This window comes from Apodemus sylvaticus, chromosome 19, assembly GCF_947179515.1.
Source record: "Apodemus sylvaticus chromosome 19, mApoSyl1.1, whole genome shotgun sequence".
Classification (NCBI taxonomy): Eukaryota; Metazoa; Chordata; class Mammalia; order Rodentia; family Muridae; genus Apodemus; species Apodemus sylvaticus.
The window spans coordinates 53684081-53711989 of record NC_067490.1 but is presented as its reverse complement, the minus strand read 5'-3'; the positions used below and the strand labels follow the sequence as shown (position 1 = coordinate 53711989).

Here is a 27909-nt window from a genome sequence, read left to right as displayed (position 1 = left end):
TGAAATCCTAACCTCTACTACCTCAAAAAGCTATTTATGATCGCACCTGACTGGTTTCACTAATTAAAAAAAACAGCTAAAAACAAACAAACTATGGACATTCAAGGATACCAGGCATAGGTTTATACAGAGAAATGTTCCTGGAAGGATACAGGGGGACGGATGCTATTTATAACAAGTAGGAGGGAGAAGTTCCCAGAGAAAGCAAATCTGCTTTGATCCTGAACTTTTAAGTTCCAGTTTTAGGGGACATAAAATTTTTATTGTCAAGACCATCTAACCGATGGTATTTTATATTATTCTATACAAATTAATATGTCACAGGTTAAGGACTTTTCTTAAGAATCTCACTTGTAAATATTTAATATAGAATTTTCAATAAGCCTTGGTATAATATACTCTTACTATTTATAACATTACACTTATAATTGTATATGATTTATTTCATAAAACTTACTTAAATAAGTCAGAAATTCATTGTGAAACTGCATAGCATAATTTGCTGCTCAGAAATCAAAGTCACTAAATCAATTTAAGAAGTGACTGCCATTCTTTCCACTAAGCTCAAAGTGCTAACTAAGCATATTGTGCAAGTAGAAAATAACTATATTTAAAGTGAATGCAACTTGACATTATGTATTATAAAATTGAGTCATATAAGGAAATTAGCCCACATCATACTCATTATCAGTCACACTACAGTTACAAGAATATAGAATTCTGTATGTTTTAATTATTAGTATTTTTCTCTAAAGAAACAATTATAAAAAGGTCTTACAATTAACTTCTTTAAGTCATGAATGTACTCTTATCAATTATATGAACAAGTCAACTATGAGACTAACCACTGAGCTAGAAAGTAATATTTACATTTCTTATGTTATGACATAGACAGTGTTTCTACTCACGTATGAAGAATTTAACAGGAAACCTAAAAATGTACCCAGCTGTCTCAAAATAAATGTAAACTAATTTACAAAATTAGCTGTGGCAGAGGCCTAATGAACAGAAAGCAAGAAAGTCTACACTGGGATAATAGTCACAGGTTCTTAACGTAAGTACAGTCTTGTGAAAGTATCAGTATACTCAATCTCCTTCTCAAGACAGAAACAAAATAAAAACTTCTGTTTTAAAAGCATACAACTAAAAAGAAGAAATGTCAAATATTCACCCATACCCTTTGTTTTTAATAGTTTTCACCAAAAAACATTTACCTTTAAGTCAGCTACTTCTTCATTATAATTATCTTGCTTGGTGACATTTGAAAAGGAGCGCAAGGCTCCTGTGAGCCGGGGTAAAGCCATTTATTACTCAGTCAGTGATCCATAGAAGTAAGAAACTCGAAACTGAAACAAAACACAAGGATATTTATCTGTTCAGAAATGACACAGGTAATCAAACTCAACAAACTGACCTACACAAGGAAAAAAGTTAGTTTCTTACGAATAGAATAAAATCTCCCAGCAAATAACAAAAAATGCTAGAAACTATATAAAATATATCATAACAGACAAAACAGACTTTAAAGCAAATGATCGAAGGAATGTAAAACAAATAAAAGATTCTAAACTGTAATAAAAGCCAAATAATATATATAAGTTCTTAGTTCAATGTTGCTTAAAAAAAATTAACTAAAAACTAAAAATGAACTAAAACAGACCTCCAGGAGGAAGTGGCAAGGCCATCACACTGCAGGCCACAGACATCAGATACTAAGTCACAATTTTGACTTGTCAAAATTCAAAGTACATTTCAAAGTTTTAATTTTTGTAATTACATTGTGTGTGCATGCATGCATATGTGTACATTGTGTGTGTGTGTGTGTGTGTGTGTGTGTGTGTGTACATCAACATGCATGCTGATGTATACAGGCATAAAGCTGCCATGGCACATGGCACAAGATCAGGGGCGACTTGTGAGAGGCAGTTTTCTTATTTTCTCTTATGGATCCTGGGGTTTGAACGCAGATCACTAGGCTTGGCAGCCTTTATCTGCTGGGTCATCCATCTCACTGGTCATAAAAGAGTTTTAAGATGGTATGTGTAATACAGCATAAAGTAAGTCTCAACAAATTTCAACTAGTATTATATAAATCAGGAAATAATAAACACTGTGTGCAAAAATAGTTAACAAGTACTATATGAGTCACATCCAGACTTTATAAATATTTTAACAACACTTTAAAGGTATTAAATCTACTCTGGAGCTCAACGTAGCCACTAGTTTGCTGAATTCTAATAGAAGTCATTCAAAATATAATTAAATTACAAGTCAAAGACAAAATGCAAAATATTAAAAGCATACAAGACTGCATAAAGATGAATGAGAAACTGGTAGAGCAGCTAAAGGAATGAACTGTACCTCACAAAAGAATTTCAATAGGGAAAGTAAAATGATTCATCTTGTCAGTAAACTTCCTAACTAGAGGACTTCAACGTTCAACTACACAATGGGACTATAGACAGGCAAGCACTGTACTATAGCCATAGAAGCAAAAACAGTTTACTAAGAAAGAATACATTTGCAAAGGAGGAAGCAGATCAAACTTAAGAGAAAGATTAGAAACTCAAAGGCAGGCCTACAACATAGGTAGAGGTTGCTAAGGCACATGACCTGAGCTGAATCCCTGAAACACACCCACATGGTGGAAAGAACCAACTGTTGTTCCCAGCTATCCTCTCATATATATATATATATATGGCAAACACATGCGTGCACACACACACACAAAATAAAATGTAAAAAGATCTTTTAAGATGTCAGATTTCTCAGATTTTCTCGTATATGTTCTATCAGGTATACCAGGCTAGGCTGAGTGTTACAGCATTTCTATCAAATATTTTCTTTCATATGTTAATCGGAGTCTTTTGCATTGAGGTTCTGCAACCCTAATCTGTCTAAAGATAATTCGAGAATAACATTTGTATGTCTCAAAGACTGAGCAACATTATTTTTGAAACATTTGAAGGGGAAAAATAAATCAAGAGTTAGTGGACAACACAGATATTTTCAAACTTTATTGTGCATTAGTGACCTAAAGGACTTGGGTTTATTTATTTTCATTATTATTTTTATATCCAAGGGTGTTTTCCATGCATGCCTGTGAACCACATGTCTATGGAGGCCCGAAGAGGACATGGATCCCATGGGACTGGTTGTAAGCCATTGTATAGGTGCTGGAAATCAAACCCAGTCCTGAGGGTTCTATAAAATATAAACTACTGAGTCCCATAATCTCCTTCTTTTTCTCAGTTATCTGGATGTCAGATGGCAGGGCTCTGAGATGTATTTCCACCATTATTAGTAAATGGAAGCAACTCCCCATACTTTAAAAATGACAGTCTTTAAGACACAGTGCCCTGTACTCTTAAATCAATATTCAATGTGTGCTCTTGTCTAAACTAACCTCCCACCACCAAAATTCCATCTAGTGATAAATCAAGGGCCTCCATTTAGATTCCATTTGTCTCCTACTAGCCTTTCTCAACATTTTTTCCCTCGGTTCTACCAAGGACTGACTATACAGAGTATAGTAGGAAAGCAAGGCATACAAGGAATGCCTTCAGGAACCGAATCTTAAAGCACAACCAAGAGAATGCCAGATGGTAGATGCATTCTTTTCTGGATAACAAAAAGCAGACAGAACTCATCAAAGAAGGCTCTAACTTTAAACTGAGCATAATCTGACTCAGAACCTGCTTTTTACTTCATAACCAAAGGCTTTCAAAAAGTATCAAAACAGTAAATGATAATGTGTGCGATATGCTGCCTCAGTGTGGTCTTGCAGACAAACGGTGTACGCGAGATCACAACTTCCATAACTCTGACCAATCCAACAGTAACAACCTGAAATTACCTGTCCTTCCTTTCAAAGTGCTGGAAATTTTCATTGATTTTTTTTTATACTAATTTACAAATCTAGAAAAATCCTACCAAACAAGACAATACGCTAAACCTTCTAAGAAATATAAAAATGTCTCAATGGCTGAGAACAGTTGCTGCTTGCAGAGGACACAGGTTTGCTTTTTCAGAAATCACATGGCAGCTAGCATTTCCAGGTATCTGACGCCTTCCATGGGCACCAGACACACAAGTGGTATACATACATATACATGCAGGCACTCACACATACATATGTTTTTTTTAATTATAAGGCCTATTTCAAACTATACTAATGGGAAACTTCAAACAGGAATCTGTTGATTCCTTAAGTCTTCCTTTAATCACTACTTTCATCTAAGCCTTCAATATTTAACATCTATACCTTCAAAAAATAAACAAAGACATAAAACACAACTAACTTTTCCATATGGGATTCATCTGAAGAAACAAATCTTTCAAGTTTAGAGCAAAATTACATCTGTACAAGGCGCACTGACAGTATGCTGTACCAACATTTCAAGGGTAATTTTAATTATTCATAATTTCTGTCTACCAAACTGACAACAGATCTTGCATTTCTCTTAAGCAAGAAGCAATTTTTCTTAAACAGTTCCCAATCAAGTAAGGATACATATTTGATATGTGAAGAATTCAGAAAACACAGGAACAGATCATTAAATACCACCTGCACACAACTCAACAATACACAATTTATGCTTCTATTTTTACAAACATAAAAATAGAGATTGCATTATTTACTGAAATCCCGTTTCTAGTTGTAGTGTGGCTCAGCGTTTAGCAGACATTAACACCTTAAATCACTCTGGCTGGAATGCAGACAGGCCCTTAGTACAAACCTTTAATCCTCAACAATGAAGGCATAATTTGTAGAAGGAAGCAGCCGTGTTTGAAAGAGATGTCTAATTGAAGGGCAGACAAAGCAGTGAATCAAAGGATGATTTGACAGAAAAGGCTTTGCCAAACTCTTATGAGAAGAAAAAGAAAAAAGAAGCTATAAGAGATTCAGTGTCGAGAGAAAAGAGGAGGCAGTTTTACCAGGAGTTTTACAGAGACAGGTTGAAGAAAGAACAAGCTAGATACAGGTAATGACAGAATGAGCCAGAGAATAATAATAAGGAATAAAAAGATCAGAACATACTGCCAAAGTTAGTATGAAACCAAGCAGCACAATTCAGAAAGAAACTGAAAGAAGCTAGATTGAATCAGTCAAGATTGCAGAGGAGTGTGCGCCACAACAGCTGAGTTGAACCAACCAGCCAGAAAGAACTAGAAAGAATGAGCTTATGCAGCACTACTCAGAGGCTGAAAACATTCTAGTCCTAGATTAGATTGTACAGAGGTAGAGGCTTCCAGGACTAGGTCTAGGTTAGCAGATTCAGGCAGCAAGCCACGGAGACCACAATTACATCAAGTGAATTAGAGATACTTTTACGGGGTTAGTGAGATGGTTCATCGGGTAAGGGATTGCTCTTCAAATCCCAACAACCACATGGTAGCTCACAACCATCCGTAATGAAATCTGACACCCTCTCTGGTGTGCCTAAAGACATCTACAGTGTACTTACATATAATAAATAAATTTTTAAAAAAGATACTTTTACATATATATAAACTGAAACTCTAGGGAGATGTTCTAGGTTTAGATGCTTGGAATTAAAGGAAGTTTGAAACATCTCTCTACTCCCCATATGAGCTCCAAATACATGCATTTCCTCCAAATACAAAAATTATTCATAAAAGGTTGTGCCATCCTTAATCATTACTCATTATTGCTAGATGAATATTCTTTAATCATCGTAATATTAACATGTAAATCAAGCTAGCACATACTTGGTGGCAGCTGATGTCTGGGTCTCAAATATAGATAAATATGGAGCTAGCAAAATGATTCTGGTTAAGAGCACAATGTTTGCAGAAGACTCAAGGTTCAGCTTCTAACACTCAAAACAAGGTGGTCACAAATGCGTATAACTCCAGTTCCTAGGGATCAAATGCCCTCTTCTGTCCTCCTCCAGGACCTGCATGTACATGGTACATACGAATTCACACAGGCACAAAGACACACAATTAAATAAATAAATGTTTACTTAATACGCCTAAAAGGATGAAGAACATGCCCATTATTTAGCATCCTGGACTAAGTTTATTGTCTCAGCACTTATAATTTACAATAATCTTATTATGACAAGGTGCTTCTCTGTTAAGTCAGTAAGAATCAGGCCCTAAGTTTTGTGCCTTGTTCTGAGCTGTAATGTCAGTTCCTACCACATTCAACCGGCTTTCGAAACTGAAAAATGTTTGAAAGGACCAAGCCCTGACTTTTTATTCTTGCTTAAAATTTTAACTCTTGAGCCATTTTTCATAGCAATAAATTAAAATTAACCCAATTGGAAGTAAAACCAGATTTTTTCATTCATGCATGAATAACGCTCCAAAAATATTGAAAAAAAAAACCCACACTTCAAAAGGCATTATATATTTTAAATGTACATATTGCTGTTTATTTAAAAAAGTTATAAAATGGATCTTTTAAAACTTTCAAACAGTAATGTCAGGTACAAAGAATATTGGTTAACAGTTTTTACAATTCATATACTAATAATATTATATTTGGTGGGTTTTTTTTTTTTTAGTAAAGATGACATCTATACATATCAGACAATAGTTTACATTTTCCATAAAACACAGATTACATAATTACTGAATTGCAAAATATGGACTGAGCATGGTGGCATAAACTTTTAATCGCAGCACTTGGGAAACAGAGACAAGTGGATCTCTTGTGAGTTCCAAGGCAGCCTGGTCTACATTGTGAGCTCCAGAATAGTCAGGATGGTATAGACCCTGTCTTTAAAAAAGAAAAAAAGTAGTAGCTCCATGAATAGAAGGCATCTGTCGTCACTGTAGCCAAGCCTTCTCAAGTTTGCCAGCTCCATGGCTTTTCATCAATCCTGTTTTATACTTTGGTGTATATACTGGGCAGTGGAATGTCTTGTCAGGCATCAGTGGGAGGAGAGGTCCTTGGTTCTGTGAAGGCTCAATAGAGGCCCTAACAAAGGGAAATGGGGGTGGGGAGTTGGAAGTGGGTCAGGTGGAGGGGCATATACTTGGAGGCAGGGGTGGGAGGAGGGGTTGGGGGTTTTCAGGGAGGGGGAAACTGGGAAAGGTCTTAGCATTTGAAATGTAAATGAAGATTATATTCAATAAAAAAGAAAGAAAAGCTGCTGTATTTTAAGAAAAAATATAATGCAAATGAGATAAAACTTAGTATTTGTTAAATATTAGGAGAATAAGTTACATTATTTCCAAAAAAATCCCATTTCTTAAAATGCTCCAAGCCAGGCAGTGGTGGTGCACACCTTTAATCCCAGAACTTGGGAGGTAGAGCCAGGCAGATTTCTGAGTTCCAGGTTAGCCTGGTCTACAGAGTGAGTTCCAGGACAAGCAGGACTACACAGAGAAACCCTGTCTCGGAAAAACCAAATCCAACCCCCCCCCCAAAAAAGATGCTCCAAAATTAAGTTTCACGTGAGCAACAGCAGTAACAGATACTGGTTATGAAAATAGCAAACTCAGTGTCTGGTAACTTGTAATTTCTAAACATTCTATTTGAAAAGGCTCAGGTATATAAGAGACTATGTCTTCTTAATATAAGGTAATAATCCGATTTTCAAAAGTACCAAATTATTAAAAACTTAAATGGGGTGAGAGACAGTGGCACATGACTTTAATCCCAGCACTTGGGAGGCAGAGGCAGGCAGATCTGAGTTAAAAGCCAGAATGATCTACAGAGCAAGTTCCAGAACAGCCAGAACTACACAGAGAAAACCCTCTGTCAAAAGGTGGGGGGCGGGGGCAGACAGAGAAAGACAAACACAGAGACAGACATGGGTAGGGGGTGGAAAGCAAAATAAAAACCGAACTCGGGTGAAGCAGCATGATTAAGTGTGGTCCTGACTCATTTCTCTTTCGTCGCCTTCCCGTTTATCCCCAGAATTCTCTTCCAGGCCTCCAGTTCACATGTGGCCGCGGGCGGCTACATAATGGCGCCTTGAACACGGACCGACCTGATACAGGAGAATTTCCTGAGGTGACCCTATCTGGGGAAGCATCGCAGAAAAAATGGAAAGAAGATGGTATCCGGCACGGTAAACAACTATAGGAGTTAAATGCTAGCGCTAGTGTAAAACTTTATCCTTTGAAATTACTGTTGTGGGTGCAGAAGGATACGGCTAGGCAAGCAGAATTGTGTTGACCCTGCATAATAGCTGCTTGGGATAGATAGATAGGGAAAAATGGGACAGGAAAGCTCGCGCAAAACTTGCACCCCGCAGCATCCAAGGGCTGTTTCAGGAGAAAGGGATAGGGTTTGAGGAAGAAAGGTTAGAGGATTTTTTTGAACAAATATATTCTTGCTGTCCTTGGTTCCAAGAAAAAACGAACGTTAAATGAGAGAACCTGGGAAAGAATTGGTAACTCGCTAAAGGCAGCCAAGGCAGATAATATTACCCTCTGCCTCTGGACACTTATAAAGGATATTATAGATGAAGGAGGCCTGGAGGAATTAGATATTATTCAAGAACTTGAGGAATCTCAAGAAGAAAGCCTGCTGGAGAGGACCTCCGCAAAGAAGGACCCTCCCCACTCTAAGTTACAAAAACGCGGAGATAGTGCTGATGAGCTCATTATAGAAAAGGTAGCTCATCCCAAAAAGAGAACAGCTGAATCTCATGGGGAAGAATGGACCCTTACCGTGCCCTCTGCTCCGCCTATGACTTTGATGGCAGGAGACGAGATCCAGAGAGATATGCAGTTACAAAAACTGGAGTTTGAGATTAAGTTGCAGAAACTGACTAATGAATTACAGGAGCTGAAAAGGGTATCAAATACTAGAGAGAACAATGATCCTGAGATGCACCAATCGCCACTAGAAAGAGTGGTAAGCCAGGCTCATGGAGAAGGGCAGGATCCGTCACAACTCTTAGCTTTTCCCGTCCTTGAGATCGAAGACCAGGAGAATAGGATTAGACAATATCAGACATTGGAATTCAAAGTGATAAAAGAATTAAAGGCAGCTGTAGCTCAGTATGGCCCTACAGCCCCTTTTACACAAGCTTTATTGGATACTGTGATAGAGTCAAATTTAACTCCACAGGATTGGAGAACTTTGTGTAAGGCTACTTTGTCAGGAGATTTCCTGCTTTGGAGTTCTGAATGGCGTGAGGCTAGCAAAAGAACTGCCACCGTAAATACTCAGGCAGGCCATCCAGAATGGAATGCTGATATGTTACTGGGAGAAGGTGTATATGAAGGAAATACTAACCAGATTGGGTTTCCCATCGCAGTGTATGCGCAGATTGCGATGGCTGCCCGCCATGCTTGGAATCTTTTACCATCAAAGGGAGATCTTAGTGGAAACTTAACAGGTGTCAAACAGGCTCCTGATGAGCTTTTTCAGGATTTTGTGGACAGATTATTAAAAACAGCTAATAGAATTTTTGGAAATTCTCAGGCAGAAAATCCGTTGGTTACTCAGCTAGCTTATGAAAATGCTAATGCAGCCTGCCGCGAGGCCATCAGACCTCACAGGGGGAAGACAGACTTGGCTGGTTATATTCGTCTCTGTTCTGAAATTGGCCCCTCATATAATCAGGGTCTAGCAATGGCCGCAGCGTTGCAGGGGACCACCATCCAGGGAATACTTTCTCAGAGACGAGAAAATAAAAGGTGTTTTAAATGTGGTAGTCTGGGTCATTTTAAAAGTGATTTCCCTGATAACGGGGGTGCTATAAGCGGGCAATCAGTTTGCTCCCCAGGAATCTGTCCTAAGTGTCGGGGAGAGACCTTTTATCACAAATGAATCTGGTTATGTGTACTCCTAACGAAATTGTCTCCAGGCAAGAGTTAGAGCAAGGATCTTTGCCCGCTCAGGGGCTTGGGAAAGAAGGCATTAAAAGGTTTAAAAGCCCCCAGTCTAACCCTAACTCTAGAGGTCTGGGGCATTTTCAGTAATGGCCACTATCTTGCCTGCATCCCACGCCAATAAAATTCAATGGCTTAATGATAATCCTGTGTGGGTTGATCAGTGGTCCTTATCTAAAGAAAAAATAGAAACCGCCTCTTTGCTAGTGCAGGAGCAATTAGAGGCAGGACATTTAAGAGAATCCCTATCTCCATGGAATACCCCAATATTTGTTATTAAGAAAAAAACCAGTAAATGGAGATTGCTACAAGATCTAAGAAAGGTTAATGAAACTATGTTGCCCATGGGAACTTTACAAGCTGGTCTTCCATCCCCCGTGGCTATTCCTAAAGGATTTTATAAAATAGCCATAGATTTAAAAGATTGTTTCTTTACTATTCCATTGCATCCTGAGGATTGCAAAAGATTTGCTTTCAGTGTTCCTTCTATTAATAATCACCTCCTGTGGTCTACCTCATTAATAAACCTGAAGTCTAGCCTGCCTTTTTTCATGTTAAAACTGCTGGGCTTTACTTCATTCACCCAATTATTTTCCCCACTTCTATTTTCAATATACCCTGACTCTAACCACTCTTCACAATTATCACCTATGCTATTACTAGAAATATTCTGCTGTAGCTAGAAATATTGTGTCTGTCTCTGGTCCCTAGGTACAGGTAACCAACAATCCTGTGGAGTCACAGAAATGTTTCCAGCTTTTCTGATCATATCTGACTTTATGCTAATATGACTTAGTAGATAGTACCAAAATGAACAAGTGATTAGAAGGCTGGATTTTCCACCAACCCATGCACTAATCCTTGGAAAGAGGTGGTTGAAAGGCTGCAGATGATAAAGTTTTGGGGCTGGAGAAATAGCTTGTGGCGAGGAGCACTTACTGGTTCCTGATACACTTGACAGGTAGCTTGTAGAGAGCCGTCTTAGGGTGCTAAGCCACCTGGCATGACTTGACATTGATCGAGGTGAAGTTTCTCTCCCAGCCTTCGGAGCAGGGACTCATGTGCTGGTGAACATCTCTGGATCTACATTACTCTCAGGCACATAGCCACACACAGTCACATGCAGCTATACATAATTAAAATAAATCTATTAAAATATTAAGGTGTCAATGTGCTACTGTGCTTGGCATCCGCATCTACCTGATGGTGCAGGCTGGCTGGCTACATAATCACAATGCCCCTTTCTTATATAAACTCTACAAATAAAAATGTCAACATTGCCAGGAGTCATACATAAGTCCTAGTATATGACTAAGCATGGTCTTCCTCCTTTCACAACTGTAAGCGTGAATTTTCTAGAAATCTTTCAAGTCTTTACATTTAGAGTAAAAGATATGTCTTAACCCACTTGTGCCACACTTGGAACATACCCAACACACCACAGCAACTACCCCATGAACTCTACAAACAAAAAAGTTTGATAGAAACCCTTTGAACAATTCAATTTCATAAATCACCAAAATTGTATGTATACATATTTGCTAAGACATGTAAGTGGATACTTTTGTAAGAAGCCTACACCCACATCTAAATGTATACCTTCCTTTCTCTGAGTGCCTACCTCTTTCATGAGTGCTTAACCACATGCTGAAATGTATGTGTGACATAACTTAATTAATTAATTAATTACCCTGATTAGAATTGAGGCTGGATCTACAGATACTGTAAAACCAGATACATGTAAAAATATATGACTGGGGTCTTAGGCCCTCGTGGGGAACTTACAATAACTGTAAAGATAAACTCTCTTCCTAATATCTATATTTAACCTCATATCCAAATGCCATACTCCATGCTCACCCAGAAAAGCTTTTTCTTGCTACTGGCTGCTTAAAATGCTGAAATTATACCAGTTTAGTTTTCAGGCCTGTATTTTTTCTTTCTCCTTTTTATATATTATTATAACTACTTGGTTTTTGTCCCCCACTCCCGTGTCCACTCCTCTCCCCCATTGCTCTGTCTCCTATCCCTACTTAAATCCTTCATCTTAGTCAATGTTCTATGGCTATAAAGAGACCATAACCATGACAATTCTTATAAAGAAAAACATTTCACTGGGGCTTGCTTACAACTTCAGGAGCCCAATATAATTACGGCAAGAAGAATGGCTGCACACAGGCAGGAATGATGCTACACACAGGCAGGAATGATGCTGCATACACACAGGCAGGAATGATGCTGCACACACAGAGGCAGGAATGATGCTGCACACACACAGGCAGGAATGATGGCTGCACACACAGAGGCAGGAATGATGCTGCACACACACAGGCAGGAATGATGGCTGCACACAGACAGGAATGATGCTGCACACACACAGGCAGGAATGATGGCTGCACACAGGCAGGAATGATGCTGCACACACACAGGCAGGAATGATGGCTGCACACAGGCAGGAATGATGGCTGCATACACACAGGCAGGAATGATGGCTGCACACAGGCAGGAATGATGGCTGCACACAGGCAGGAATGATGCTGCACACAGGCAGGAATGATGCTACACACACACAGGCAGGAATGATGGCTGCACACAGGCAGGAATGATGCTGCACACACACAGGCAGGAATGATGGCTGCACACAGGCAGGAATGATGCTGCACACACACAGGCAGGAATGATGCTGCACACACACAGGCAGGAATGATGCTGCACACACACAGGCAGGAATGATGGCTGCACACAGGCAGGAATGATGCTGCACACACAGAGGCAGGAATGATGCTGCACACACACAGGCAGGAATGATGGCTGCACACAGACAGGAATGATGCTGCACACACACAGGCAGGAATGATGCTGCACACACACAGGCAGGAATGATGCTGCACACACACAGGCAGGAATGATGCTGCACACACACAGGCAGGAATGATGGCTGCACACAGACAGGAATGATGCTGCACACACACAGGCAGGAATGATGCTGCACACACACAGGCAGGAATGATGCTGCACACACACAGGCAGGAATGATGGCTGCACACACACAGGCAGGAATGATGGCTGCACACAGACAGGAATGACGCTGCAGAGGCAGCTTAGAGCTAGGTCAACAGCAGATCCAGAGGCAGCAGGAGAGTCTCGCTTAGGTTTGTAAGACCCAACAAAGCATACCCACAGTGACACATTTCCTCCAACCAAGCTACATGGACTTCTAAGGGCCACACCTTCTAATAGTGCTACTCCCTGGGACCAAGCATTCTGAGCCTATAGAGGCCATTCATATTCAAACCACCAACCACATTCCATTTGCTGGACCACATAAGCTAGTAACAGTATAACACAAAATTACATTCAGTCCAATTTTAAAAGTCCCCATGTCTTTTAATGTTGACACCCTTCAACATTATGGTAACCTTTCTATCTTGTGTTTTTTCTTGCCCTCCCTAAAGTTCTCTCTTAAATGTTTTCCCTTCCCATGGGCCCCTTTCTAGTTTTCTTCATATATATAATATTACATAACATATATATTACTACCCATATAAAACTCAGATATGCACATAAGAAATAACATGTAATGTTTTGTCTGAGCCTGGGTTAACTCACTACTGTAGTATTTTCCAGTTCCAACCTACAAATTTTATTTCATTTTACTTAATAACTGATCAGCATTTCATTATATATGTGTGCCAACCACATTTTTATCTTCTAAGGGACATTTAAGCAGATTCAATTTTCTTGTTATGACTAGAGCAGAAATAAACTTAAATGAACAATAATGAAAGTAAGATACAGTCTTCTGGACATATGCTCAGGAGTGGTATAGTGGTTAGTTGAATATTAGTTGATACTTCTTCATTTACACTTTTACAGTACTTTGAATACCAAAGTGGTTATGAACTATGGTGAGCAAAAATCAATCTAACCTCTACATTAGTGAATTATAGTCTAAAAGGGAAAAGAAGCCAATTAAGCAAGCTAACGCAACCAAATAAATAAATAAGCAAAATAAAATAATAAATCTGATATAAAAAGTAGTAATAAAAAAAAATCACTAGAGCAGAGTGGGTATGTTTAACATAACACTAAAAGAGTCGAGGTGTAGACACTTTAAGAATTCAAAGCTGAAGCGTTGAATCAGGTAAAAAGGAAAACATAAACTAGCTGTGTCATGAAAATATACCCCATTCACGGAACTAATACACACCACTAGAATGTGACAGTCAGAAACTGGATGACAATGATTTGTGACAGAATAAAACTTCTGGAAAAGACATATTAACCTGGTTAAATTTAGAAACTATCATAACAGGCCCAAAAAGACTCCAAAAAGATTTTTTTACTTGAACAGTAAAAGGAACAGATCAAACAAAGGCAAGACTGGAAACCAAAAGATTTGCAGTAATCTAAATAAAATATATGCTGATAATTCCTGACATGAAGTAACAGCAATTCTTAGGGAAAGATAGATACATCCAAGTGATTATGTAAGTTAAATCTATTTGATAGATTAGTTAACTGTATTTGTGGTGAAAGTGATAAGCAAAGAGGTGGCCAACTTATACACTTACAGAACAGGTAGATAAAGTAAATTCTTAAAGCTAAAGCATAGTGATTAATTTTGTTTTACTCTCTTTAAGTGTTGTCTTAGTTTTCTGTTTCTATGATTTAAAAACATGACCAAAAACAAACTAAATAGGAAAAGGCTTTCTATAATAAAAAGGAGTAGGTTCATTACTTCATCTTACAGCTTAGTTTACCATGTGAGAAGTCAGGGTAGGAAAAAGGGCAGAGACTTAGTACAGGACTCTAAGCAGACCACAGAGGAAAGCTGCTTGCTGGCCTACTCGGCACACTCTTTTGCACAGTGCAGGACCACTGATCACAGCAGTAGGCCCTTGGATCATTTATCAAGAAGATGCCCCACAATCTTCTCAAGTGAGATTTCCTCTTCTCATATGAACCTAAATTGTGTCAAGTTGACAGAAAACTAACCAGCACATATGCCTGAGCAACATTCGAGTAGAAATAGTAGTAAGATTATCCAGGTGTAGAACTCAGGAGAGAGGTCTGGTTTTAGGAAAGACATACAACTCACCAACAAAACTACAGAATGGATTTAAAAATCATCTACAAATTAACATGGATAGAATAACAGCACAAAATGAAGAACAAACTTGCAAGGAATAAATAGGAGGAAAAGATCTACGAAGATTTAATGTCTGGGGCTACTTAAGTATACTATCATAGAATCCTCAACTAATAAATACCGAATTCCCTAGAAACACCTAATGAAATGTTCAACATCCTTAGTCATCAGGGAAATGCAAATCAAAACAACGCTGAGATTCCACCTCACACTGGCTAAGATCAAAACCTCAGGTGACAGCAGATGCTGGCAAGGATGTGAAGAAAGAGGAACACTCCTTCATTGCTGGTGGGACTGTAAGTGGTACAACCACTCTGGAAATCAGTCTGGCAGTTCCTCAGAAAATTAAACATAGTACTAACTGAACCCAGCTATACCACTCCTAGTATACCCAGAAGATGCTCCAATGTATAATAAGGACATAGGCTCCACTATGTTCATAGCAGCCTTATTTATAATACCCAAAAGGTGGAAAGAACCCAGATGCTCCTCAACAGAGGAATAGATACAGAAAATGTGGTACATTCACACAATGGAGTACTACTCAGCTATTAGAAACAATGAATTCGGGCTGGAGAGATGGCTCAGCAGTTAAGAGCACTGACTGTTCTTCCGAAGGTCCTGAGTTCAAATCCCAGTAACCACATGGTGGCTCACAACCATCCGTAATGAGATCTGACACTCTCTTCTGGAGTGTCTGAGGATAGCAACAGTGTACTTACATATAATAATAAATAAATAAATCTTTAAAAAAATAAACAATGAATTCATGAAATGCTTAGGCAAATGGATGGAACTAGAAATTATCATCCTGAGTGAAGTAACCATGTAAACATATTATAATAAATATTATATAATATTATTTTATATTATAATCATGTTTTCAAAAGAACACACAAGGTATGCACTCACTGGATATTAGACCAGAAGCTTGGAATACCCAAGATACAATTCACAGATCAAGTGAAGCTCAAGAGAAAGAAAGAACAAAGTGTGGATACTTCTGTCCTTCTTAGAAGGGGGAAAAAACTACCCATGGGAAGAAGAGATACAGAGACAAAGTGTGGAGCAGAGACTGAAAGAAAGTCCATGCTGAGACTGCCCCACCTGGGGATCCATCCCATATACAGTTACCAAACCCAGACACTATTGTGGATGCCAACAAGTGCTTGCTGACAGGAGCCTGATACGCTATCTCCTAAGAGGCTCTGCCAGTGCCTGAAAAATAAAGAGGTGGATGCTGTCAGCCAACCATTGTACTGAGCTCAGGGTTGCCCACCAATGGAGGGGTAAGAGAAAGAACCCAAGGAGCTGAAGGACCTTTCAGCCCCATAGGAGGAACAACAATGTGAACCAACCAGTACCCCCAGAGCTCCCAGGGACTAAACTACAAACCAAAGAATACACATGGAGGGACCCACGTCTCCAGCCACATATGTAGCAGAGGATGGCCTTGTCAGACATCAATGAGAGGTGAGGTCCTTAGTCCTGTGAATGCTCGATAGGTATAGGGGGTATATAGGAGTATAGGGGGTGCCAGCACAGGGAAACAGGAGTGGGTGGGTTGGTGAGCAGGGGAAAGGGGGATGGGATAGGGGGTTTGGAGGGGAGATGAGGAAAGGGGATAACACTTGAAATGTAAATAAAGAAAATATCTAATAAAAAAAGATTATAATTAGAACCATAAGGAAACAAACAAATAAAAGATTTAACATTAGGAGGCCATAGAGTCCAATGGGCTAGGAGTAAAGTCTAACCCCAACACAAAGGGAAGAGAGAGGTCTAAGAAAAGGATTACAGTCAATTGTATAAAAATACCATGTATAAAATTGTATAAAACACTGTATAAAAAAACATGTGGTAAAATGCCCACTGAATTAAGCATTTCACTCATGTTCTTCCAAACTTCATCTTTTAGTATTGTATGAGCACAATATCACTTAGAACGGAGTAAATAAGGACACAGTCAAACTATCTAGTAGTTTAACTCACTTACATTTTTGTAAGATGGAAGCCAAACTCACTCAGTACAGAGGTGTTGCCACAGGATGCCCATTTAACCCTAGAGTACAGAAACAGCATGTTTCTTGCTGTTCCACACTACCTTCACTACGTTATGCAGTTTACTGGCCTATGCAGAGAAACTCAAAATATACTTACTGAGTTTTCAGAGCATTAATCTGTCTATAGATGATTATTAGATTATTCCTTACCAAATCAGTCCCTAAAATATAGTGCAGTGGTTCTCAGCCTTTGGAATACTGCAACCCTTTTAATACAGTTCCTCATACTGTGACCCCAGACCATGAAATTATTTTTATTGCTACTTCATAATTAATTTTTCTACTGTTATGAATCAATATAAATATGTGTTTTCTCATGATCTTAAGCAATCCCTATGAAAGGTTTGTTTAATCCCCTTTGAAAAGGCTTTTGACCCATGTATGGAGAACCCCTAATACAGACAGTACCAATAATTTTCAAAGAGCTTTTGAACAATCCAGATGTCCCTCAACCAAAGAATGGATGAAGAAAATGTGGTACATCTACACAATGGAGTATGATTCAGCTATAAAATCAAGGATATCATGAATTTTGCAGACAAATGTATGAAACTAGAAAATATCCTGAGTGAGGTAACCCAGACCCAAAGGACATACATGGCATGTACTCACTGATAAGTGGATACTAGCCAAAAAGTACAGAATACCCATGATACAACCCATAGACTATAAGAAGTTTAACAGAAGGAAGGCCCAAGTGTGGATGCTTCAATCCCACTTAGAAGGTGAAACAAAATAATCACAGGAGGCAGATGGAGGGAGGAACCTGGGTGGGATATGGGATGGGGAAAGAAAAGGGGAGACAGGATCAGATATGGGGGGAGGGGGCAGGAGAGAAGCCCAGAGGGCCAGAAGAATGAATAGAAATATGCAGTGACAAGGGGTGGGGGACGGGGAACCTATAGAAAGTTCCAAAGACCTGGGACATTAAAGGTTCCCAGAACTCAATGGGGATGACCTTAGCCAAAATGCCCAAGAGTGGGGAGATGGAACCTGAAGACCACCTTCAGTAGATAGACAGGGCCCCCATGCCTACCTTCAATCTTTTTGACCCAGAATTGCTCCTGTCTAAAAGAAATGGGGCAGAGATTGAAGAAAGGCCATCCAGTGACTGGCCCAGCTTGGGATCCATCCCATGTGTGGGCACCAAACCCTGACTCTATTACTGCTGCCACGTTGTGCTTGCAGCATGGCTCTTCTCTGAGAAGCTCCACCAGCAGCAGACCGACAGAAGCAGATACTTGCAGGCAACCATTGGACTGAGGTCAGGCACCCCAATGGAAGAGTTAGAGGAAGGATTGGAGTAGCTGAAGGGGATGGCAACCCTATAGGAAGACCAAGAGTATCAACTAACCTGCACTCCTGGGAGCTCCCAGAGACTAAGCCACCAACCAAGCAAGGAGCAAGCATGGGCTAGTCTGTGGCCCCTGGCACATATGTAGCAGAGGACTGCCTTGTCTGGCCTCAGTGAGAAAGGATGTGCCTAACCTATAAAGACTTGAAGCCCCAGGAAAGGGGGATGCCGGGGTGTGGAGGTTATGGGGGAAAGCACCTTCTCAGAGGCAAAGAGGAGGAGGACAGAGTGAAGAACTCTTACAGGAGGGACCAGGAAGGGGGGGGGGGAGACAACATTTGGAATTTAAATAAATAAAATAATTAAAAAAAAAATAAAAAGCTTTTGGTCCTATAAAAATTTTCACAAACAGATCAGAGGGAGAGCTCAGTGGTTAACAACCACCCAAGAAGTTCTTAGCACCCACAATCAGGCAGATCACAGTTACTGGTAACTCCAGTGTCTTACTGCTGTGAAGAGAGATCGACCACGGCACCTCTTATAAAAGAAAACATTTAACTGGGACTTGCTTAAGTTTCAGAGGTTTTAGTCTATTATCATCATGGCAGGGGCACAGTAGTATACATGCAGACATGTTGCTGGAAAAGGAGCTGAGAGTTCTACATCCAGATCTTCAGGCAGCAGGAAGAGAGCTAGATCCTGGACCTAGGCTGGGCTTTTGTAACTTCAAAGCCAACTCAGACTGACATAATTCCTCCAACAAGATCAAACGTACTCCAATGGAGCTCTATCTCCTACTCCTTCTCAAGCAGCGCCACTCCCTGACAACCAAGCATTTAAATCCAAGAGCCTGTGGCGGACTTTCTCACCCACCACACCAAGCTCTAGGGGATCCAGCACCCCCTGCTGGCCTCTGCAGGCATTCACACTCATGTGCACATGCATATGTACATAATTAAAACTAAAAATCTTTGCAAAGAATGCTTAGTGCACTTCCTTTCTGGTACTGAAGGTAACAGGTCATTTAAAAAAATCAAACTGGAAAAGATTCACTGGATTACTCTTGTATGATGACTATCACCATGAAGTTCATTTCTTCTTGAAAGCCATGAAGAAGTTTATAATTAAGTTTCTTAAAATCAACACAAAAGGTATGTTTATTTATGCACAAGAAAATTTAACGCTTCTACACAGTTCCATTTGATATGACCAAAACCATAAGTGGTCTTAATAGTAAACATGATTTTCTTCTTTTGGAATAGAAATTAAGTTTTCTTTTATCAATTTCATAAGCCATGTTAGTAATTACTGAGAAGTGCTTGTCTTCTTACCCATTCACTTAAGTTGAAATGACATAGCAATCTCTAAAAATGTCATGTTTTGGCAGCTACTTCCCTAACTGTCCAATAATCCTGAGAGAGATTACATTTCTTCTTTTGAAGATCAAGTTTGGGAGAACATGTATTACCAAATTAAAAAGTTTAGGTCATCCAGGCGGCGGTGGCACATGCCTTTAATCCCAGCACTTGGGAGGCAGAGGCAGGAGGATTTCTGAGTTTGAGGCCAGCCTGGTCTACAGAGTGAGTTCCGGGACAGCCAGGACTATACAGAGAAACCCTGTCTCGGGAAAAAATAAATAAATAAATAAATAAATAAATAAATAAATAAATAAATAAGTAAATAAATAAATAAATTTAAAAATAAAAATAAAAAAAGTTTACGTCATGAGCTTAAAGTAGAACTCACCAACAGTATGAACTAGGTGTATTAAGCATATTTCTGTAATCATCCAAAGAAACTGTTGCAGAAGTTTTGCAATTTTGTATTTAGTCAGTACTAAAGTATAAGCTTTCTGTTCTTTAAATATCAACATTCACCATTATCTATTTAAAACATGCCATGTAAATGTTTAGTGTCAACCATTAATTTCTTTCTTATTACTAGGAGGCCCTACCAAATTCCAGCCTAATGAATCAAGCCAGTACAAACCTTTGATAATAAACAATTCCTAATAGTTCTGTTTGGAGAGTAAAAGTGACGATAGGCCAAAATGAAGTAAAACAAGAAAGAACATTTACCCCAGAGGAGTCCTATAATGGCACAAACATTCTGTCTCTCTGTCTCTCTCTGCCTGCCCTACCTGGCCCCCCTGCCCTGCCTCCTGATTGCTAGACACCTTTACAATTAAGAGTTAGATTCTCACTTATCTTTCTCATTTCATTAGGTTTAGCTAGTCTTTCTTCACTTCTATAAGTCATTCTCCAAAGAGAAGTCTTACTAATCCCATTTTCTGAGATGCAAAATGAAAAAGAACCACAAAATATTTCTGATACCCCTTTCAAGATAATTAAAACTTGATGAAGTGTTGAGTTCAAGCTTTATATAGGGACTTTTTGCTAGGTGTTGAGCCAAGCAAAACAAAGAAATAAGCTTCTCCAGTGCTTACTTAAAGTAACTTACATTATAAGACATGCTTTTCCATGGCTGTTAAGTATTAAGTACAGACTGAGAATTTCTTACTCGAAATTAAAATGTTCCCAGATCCCAAATTGAGGCTGTTGGATTTTAAAATATCTGCATGCTAATTAAAAAAAAAAAAGGGGGGGGTTGGCAATGAGGGTACCACAATCAAACAAAATAAAATTTACTTATACTTTATAGTAAAGTCTTAAATTGACTTTATTCAATTTTGGGGTTTTTTTTTGGATTTGGTTTTTTTTGAGACAGGGTTTCTCTGTATAGCCCTGGCTGTCCTGGCTCTCACTCTGTAGACCAGGTTGGCCTCGAACTCAGAAATCTGCCTGCCTCTGCCTCCCAGAGTGCTGGGATTACAGGCGTGCACCACTACCACCACCGGGCTTATTCAATATTTTTAATAATTTTGTCTATAATATGCAACTTTCCACTTATGATGTCAAGTCATTTGTAAAAGCTCCAAATACCAGGTTCTGTACAGCAAAGGAAACTATCAGCACAGACAACCCAGAGATCAGGTCTTTACCAACCAGCTGTACTTATAAGAAAGGGGTTAAGATCCAGAATTCACAAAGAATTACAAAATTAAATATCAAGGAAATAAAACTGCCAACTAGCAGATGGGCTAATGAACTGACAGTTTTCAAAAAGAGAAACCCCAATAACCAAATTAGTTTAAAAGTTTTCAACATTAATATTTTAAAAGTCAATGAGGAATTCAAGTTAAAACTTTGAGATAACACCAGAAAACCTGTCTTCAAGAAATTTGATGACAAATGTTGGAGAGAATGTGGAGACAGGAGCTGGTAGGTATGCAAAGTAATAGAAGCATTATGGAAATCAGCTGGAAAGTCCTCAAAAATAGAACTACCATAAGACCAATTTTACTCCTGGGTATATACCTGGAGAACTCCCTATTACACCATATAGATAATTGCAACCCCATGTTTACTGCTTCTTTTATTAACTACAGAAAGGAAATAGAACCAATCTAATTGTCCCATCAACAAATGAAAATCTGATGTATATATATGAAATGGAATACTCAGCTCTTAAAAAAAAAAATACTAAAGTTTCAAACTTTGCAGGAAAATGAATGACTTAGGACAGCAGTTCTCAACCTGTGGGTCATAACCCTTTGGAGGGTAACATATCAGATAGCATGCATATCAGATATTTACATTATGATTCATAGCCTGGCAGTGGTGGCACACGCCTTTAATTCCAGCACCTGGGAGGCAGAGGCAGGTGGATTTCTGAGTTTGAGGCCAGCCTGGTCTACAAAGTGAGTTCCACAACAGCCAGGGCTACACAGAGAAACCATGTCTGGAAAACAAACAAACAATTATGATTCGTAACAGTAGCAAAATTACTGTTATGAAATAGCAACAAAATAATCTTATGGTTGAGGGTCACTACAACATGAGGGAGTGTACTAAAGGGTTGCAGCATTAGGAAGACCGAGAATGGCTTAGAATGTTCCTTAGTGAGGTCATATTATCTCAGAAAGAAAGAAAAACAAGTACTCTCTTAAACTAAGCTACTAGCTTAGTACACCGTCCTTATTCCCTCTCTCTCCTATGTGTGTGTTTGTGTGTATACAAATGTAAACATAGGTTCATTGAACATGTAGAAAAAAAGGTGATATTAGGTGATAAAGAAGAAATGAAGCCAAGTAACAGACATTGAGACTTGAAAGACATTATACAGCTTTTTTTTTCAGTTTTAACTGTTATTTTTTCACTTCTCTGTGGTAAAAAATTGAGTTAAAATACATGTGACAGTGAAAATGTAAAACCCAATGTAAAGCTCTGCAGATTCAGAATTCTCTGTATAAAACCTCTGACGAGATGTATACTTCACATCTAGCTAATTGCTCCTCAAGATGTTTATTTACAAGTTCCTTTGTAATGAAGTTTCCAGATTTGGCATATTCAAATCAATTCCCTGTTGTCTCCTCAAAATTCTTCATTTATTTTTATAGATGTTCACAAGCTAAAATTTTAATTGAATATAACTACTTTCTCAAAGTTGAAAACTGTACTTTACTAAAAAGGCGTATACAAACTGTACTCTCAAGAAAGATGTATTAGAGTAATAAGTTTATTTTGATATCATATAGATTCCTTATGAAATGTTTGTATGAAGCTTCCTATATTCTATGCCAGACATGAGGTACCAATACAACCAATGTAAACACTAGAAAAAAATGAAAATGTTTTCAGCCAGAAGTTAGTTTCCAGTTATTATTTAGCAGGGCGGTGGTGGCACACGCCTTTAATCCCAGCACTTGAGAGGCAGAGGCAGGCGGATGTCTGAATTGGAGGCCAGCCTGGTCTACAAAGTGAGTTCCAGAACAGCCAGGGCTACACAGAGAAACTTAGTCTGGGGGAAGGGGTGAGGGAGGGGAGAAAAAAATCACTAATCTAACGATTCCTCCTAAAAGGTGCCTACTCACCTTTAACTGTACAGAGACTTTCTATGTCCTAGACCTCCCATAGTGCAGGGCTTGAATGAAGAGTGAAAGAATGAATGAACTAATGAATGAACCAATATTTAAAAAAAAAAAAAAAACTATTCAACAAGGATCAAGAAAATCAAGTCTTGCAGAATTCACTCAAGTAAATAACACTAACCTACACTTAACTGACATCTCTATGAACATTTTAAAGCAAAACCAATAATATTTTAACCGTTGTGAAAAACTAAGTACAAAACATGAGCTTGAGCATGCCAAGACTAGACTCAGAAGCTGAATTATGAACATGAGAAAACTCAAGCTCAGAAAACAAATGTTTCCGCTTATGAATATACAAAGGATGAAGAGGATATAGTGACTATTCTAATTTTAACCCAGGAACAACAAAAACAAACAACAACAACAACAACAACAAAGCCCACAGGTAGCAATCAGAATGTGATGCCACGCATATCAAATTCGTTAGAGACTGAACTTAAGTTTCTTTTAAAGGAAAACAAAAACATGAGTCCACAGCATCCTACCAAGAACCACTTCATCTACCAACAGCGCCTCCTTAGCATAGGCGTTTCTTTATTTAAAAAAAAAAAGATTACAAAATCACATTCGAGAGTCCTCACTGCATAACCCGATGCACTCACTTCTCTGTGTGGTGGGGGAAACCCAACCCAACATATTCCCCTCCCCAGATGTACGCGAACATCGATTTTGCTAGGAATTTGTAACATAAATAAGGTGTTGGGGCGGGGGAGGGGGGGAGTAGGGGGAAACCGGTTAAGCAAGCATCGAACAGAAAATTTTTCATCTTGTGGCCACTTTGTCCTTACACGTGGGCAATCGCGCTTGAGTTTTCACCCCGATCCCCACCTACAAACTTGGATGAGCCGAGGCGCACAGCCGAGGGATGACAGCTCGGTCCACCGGTGCCCTTCCGGACCCTGAGACCCGCCCCGCCAGCCGCACACGCCGGCTCCGCCACTCGCGCCCTCCTCCCTAGCTCACCTCAGTCCCGCTGCCACACGCGCCTCTGGCCTCCTGGAAGTTTGCTTCCTCTTCTCGCTCCGGCGGAGCGGAGGGCTGCGCTCCGATCTCCTCCGCAAGACACGCGGGCCGGCGGGGGTCGCTCGCTGTCACAGCTTAGTGCGCGGGTGCTGCCCAGCTGGCGCCGACCCACAGACCCACACACCGGCGCCGACAGACGAGGAGGGGCGGGGCTGGCGCCGGCCGTACGTCACCAGCCGCGACGCCAACGTCGCCACGTCAGCGCCCGGCCGCCTTTAGCCCCGCCCTCAGGGGGGTGGGGTCGGGTGTTGTCTTTGCTAGCAAATTTCAGAACGGTTTCAGTGGTCGGCCCCTTGGCTCCCTCAGGTCAACTCCTGCTGCCTCCACTTCCCCTCCCCAATCTCTGCTCGGCCCTGATAACTGCACAGAGTATTTAATTCCTCCTGAAGGCAGAAACCAGTGAGTCAGAGCCCCGTGGTTACTAGCCGGTTCCGCCCACCTGCTCTAGGCTCGTTTCGTTTTCCCCGAGTTTCATTATTCTCCACTTTGTACTTCTGAATTTATTTCTGACCTCTAAAACAAAACATCTGACGATAGCCTGGTCCAACTGGCCAATTTAGGAAAGTTAACCTTTAAAAAATGCCTTGTTATTAAGTTTGATGAGCAAGGATGCAGATGTGCATTGTCATCCTACCCTTTCATCCCAATCTTCCCGAGGCGCTTGTCCTACTACTCATTAGAACCCTGTTTTATAGAAGCCGACTTGGTTGAATAATAAACATCACTTGCCATACCCATTGGTAGTTCTGTATACCAAACTCACTATGGTAAGAAGGCCTCAACAGCGGTAGGATCATTTCAGAGATTAAAAAGTGAATGGAATTAGGAAGTATTATGAAACTTGGTAAGATTCATTAAGAGGAAAAGTTACTGAACTGTCAGCAGTTGTCTTGTGATAAAGGTTTGTCTGGTGTGACCCGAACTTTATGAGAAAACAAACAAAAATCTTCACATTCTGAGAGTCCCTCCTAACACAATCCAAAGAACTATATGCACTATAGAAGCAATATATGACCATTACAGTCTCTACATTTTCTAAGTAGATGCTGAATGCTTACATAATAGGAATTTGGGGAAGGGAGAAGCATATTAGGAGAATTACTTGTTTTGCTAAAATTCCTCATGATTGAAGGAATCTAATTCTATGTAGCCTTTCAAGCGTTTACAGTCTAACTCATTTTATTATCAGACTAGAATTGGTAATCCCAAAGATTCTTGGTCTCACCAGAGAATTCTAGGAGAGAGAAAGAAGAGACTTAGCCAGGCAGCGGTGGTGGTGGCACACACCTTTAATACCAGCACTTGGGAGGCAGAGGCAGACAGATTTCTGAGTTCAAGGCCAGCCTGATCTACAGAGAGTTCCAAGACAGTCATGGATACACAGAGAAACCCTGTCTCAAAAAACCAAAAAGAGAGAGAGAGAGAGAGAGAGAGAGAGAGAGAGAGAGAGAGAGAGAGAGAGAGAGAGAGAGAGAGACTTAAACAAAAGCAAATTCATTATAGTAGAAAAGCAGAGGCAGATTCCCAAGTAGAAAGGCCATGTGAGAATGCAAGCAGCGGTGGTATAAGTTGGATAGAAATATTTTGCTAATCTTAGATACATAATTGTGGAATTTTCAGAAACAGAGAGCATTTCTATGAAGCAGGGAAGGAGGAGGGGTTTGATCAAACATGGAATTATAGAACCAAGATAGCAATTTCAGGGCAGCATGTACATTAAAACCACAACTATAAATGAGATGTTAGTTAACTTCCAGCTGAACTTTTGGGTCTCAGAGTCTCTGCAGCATGCAAATATTACTCATATGGAGTACAGCTGAAAGTAATAGCAGCCTGGCACCGAATCCAGCTAGATGAAGCCATCACTGTCAGGCTAGATTTATGTTTTATTTTTCACTCTCTCTTCCACCTTCCCAGTAAATGAAACAAGATAAATGAGTAAAAAAGAAAAGGGAAAGGAGGCTACATACAGAGTTTAGATTGTACCCATCAGAGTTCCCGAGGAGTCCAAGAGATGAAAATTGAAAATGTACTACCTGAGTCTCCTGTGCTATGCTCAAGCCACTAGCCAGATTTAGCTCCATGAAATAGAAATCTGACTTATCCAAATTGAGATAATTCATAAAAATATTTGCCATATTTTGAAAACTTAACAGGAAGGTTATTGTAACTTTTGGTTTTTTTTTTTCTAGATAATCTTTTGTATGTTGAGCCAAAGGAAATGTAATTATTTCAGCTCTTTTAAAATGTAAATCTATAAACTTTAAAATGGTGCAGATGATTTAAATCATACTCCTACATAGTATCAGACTGGAAGGAAATATACTTCACTACTTTCTTAAGAAATACCTTTGGCCCCTTTGTGTTCTTGGGCATGTTTTTCAAATGTTTACTAAAAGATAGTCTACAAAATATGACTCCTAGTTTGGAGAAGGAAGAATATCTAGACAGTTTTTAATAGGTAAAGGTAAAAGCAAATGCAATCTGATAAATAGCAACCCACCTGCCTATACTGAGAGGTTATTTCAGTATCTGTTGTTTTCAATTTTGTCTTTGTGTGTGTTTGTGATGTAAATGTGTGGGCACATTTGGTGTGTGTGTGTGTGTGTGTGTGTGTGTGTGTGTGTGTGTGTGTGTGTGTGTTTCGAGCTTGTGCCTGAATCTTGTTGATACCTGAAAGAAACTTCAGGACTTCTAAGTCTTTTCTTATGAAAGGAGTCAATGAAACTATGGGAAACTGTTGAGATCTACCATCCATGCCACTAGTCTTCAAGCTGTAACATCTGTGCTCACACTAAGGATAAACAAATCTGTTAAACTTCTGTGCTTCATCATTGTACAGATATACAGCTTGCTATTTTCACAATGACAGCCAAGGTTTTATGACTCAGAAAATCCTTGATATATGTCAAGGGAAAGGTGAAAAGCAAAGGCCCTGATGTGACTGTAGGCTCCAAGGTTGACTGCCTCAGTCTGCTAAGCTAGGCCTAGTCCTGGAAGCGTCTAGCCTCTGTACAATCTAATATAGGCCTAGAATGTTTTCAGCCTCTAAGACTTACTGCTGAATAAGCTTACCCTTTCTAGTTCTTTCTGAATGTTGGCTGGCTGGTTCAGCTCAGCTATTCTGGATAAAACTCTTCTCCAAGGTGACTGATTCAATTTGGTTTCCCTGGGACTTCTCACTGAATTGCTCTGCTAGGCATCAAACTAACTGTAGTAATCTGTTCTAATCTTCTGGCTCCTTCTCATTCTCTGGCTCTTTCTGTCTTCACCTATGTAAGGCTTGTTCTCTCTGTAACCTGTATCTATAAAATATCCAGGTAAAACTCCCTCTGCACTCCACCAAATGAACTTCTGCAAAGTCAACTCTACTGCACTGACTCTCACCTAACTCCCAGATTACTGAATCAACTGATCTAACTGACTAGAACTCAGAGATCTGAATGCCTCTGTCTCCTGAGTGCTCGGGGTTAAAGGTGTGTACCACAATGCCTGGACCTAAGCTTTTCTTTACCTAAAACTTGCACTACACCAGGCGGGATTTGAAATCAGAGATCTG

At 39.5% G+C, this 27909-nt stretch overlaps 1 protein-coding gene across 1 annotated transcript in view; it reads right to left on the bottom strand.

The window, feature by feature from the left end:
- The window catches only part of Ascc3 (activating signal cointegrator 1 complex subunit 3), a 269368-nt gene extending 244870 nt beyond the window's left edge, over positions 1-24498 (bottom strand). The window contains exons 1-2 of the mRNA XM_052163239.1: positions 24291-24498; positions 1215-1346 (exon numbers count right to left, since the gene is read on the bottom strand). Coding sequence (XP_052019199.1) covers positions 1215-1304 — 90 coding nt within the window. The 5' untranslated portion in view covers positions 1305-1346; positions 24291-24498. The remainder of the gene's footprint in view (positions 1-1214; positions 1347-24290) is intronic.
- Positions 24499-27909: the final 3411 nt, after the last annotated feature.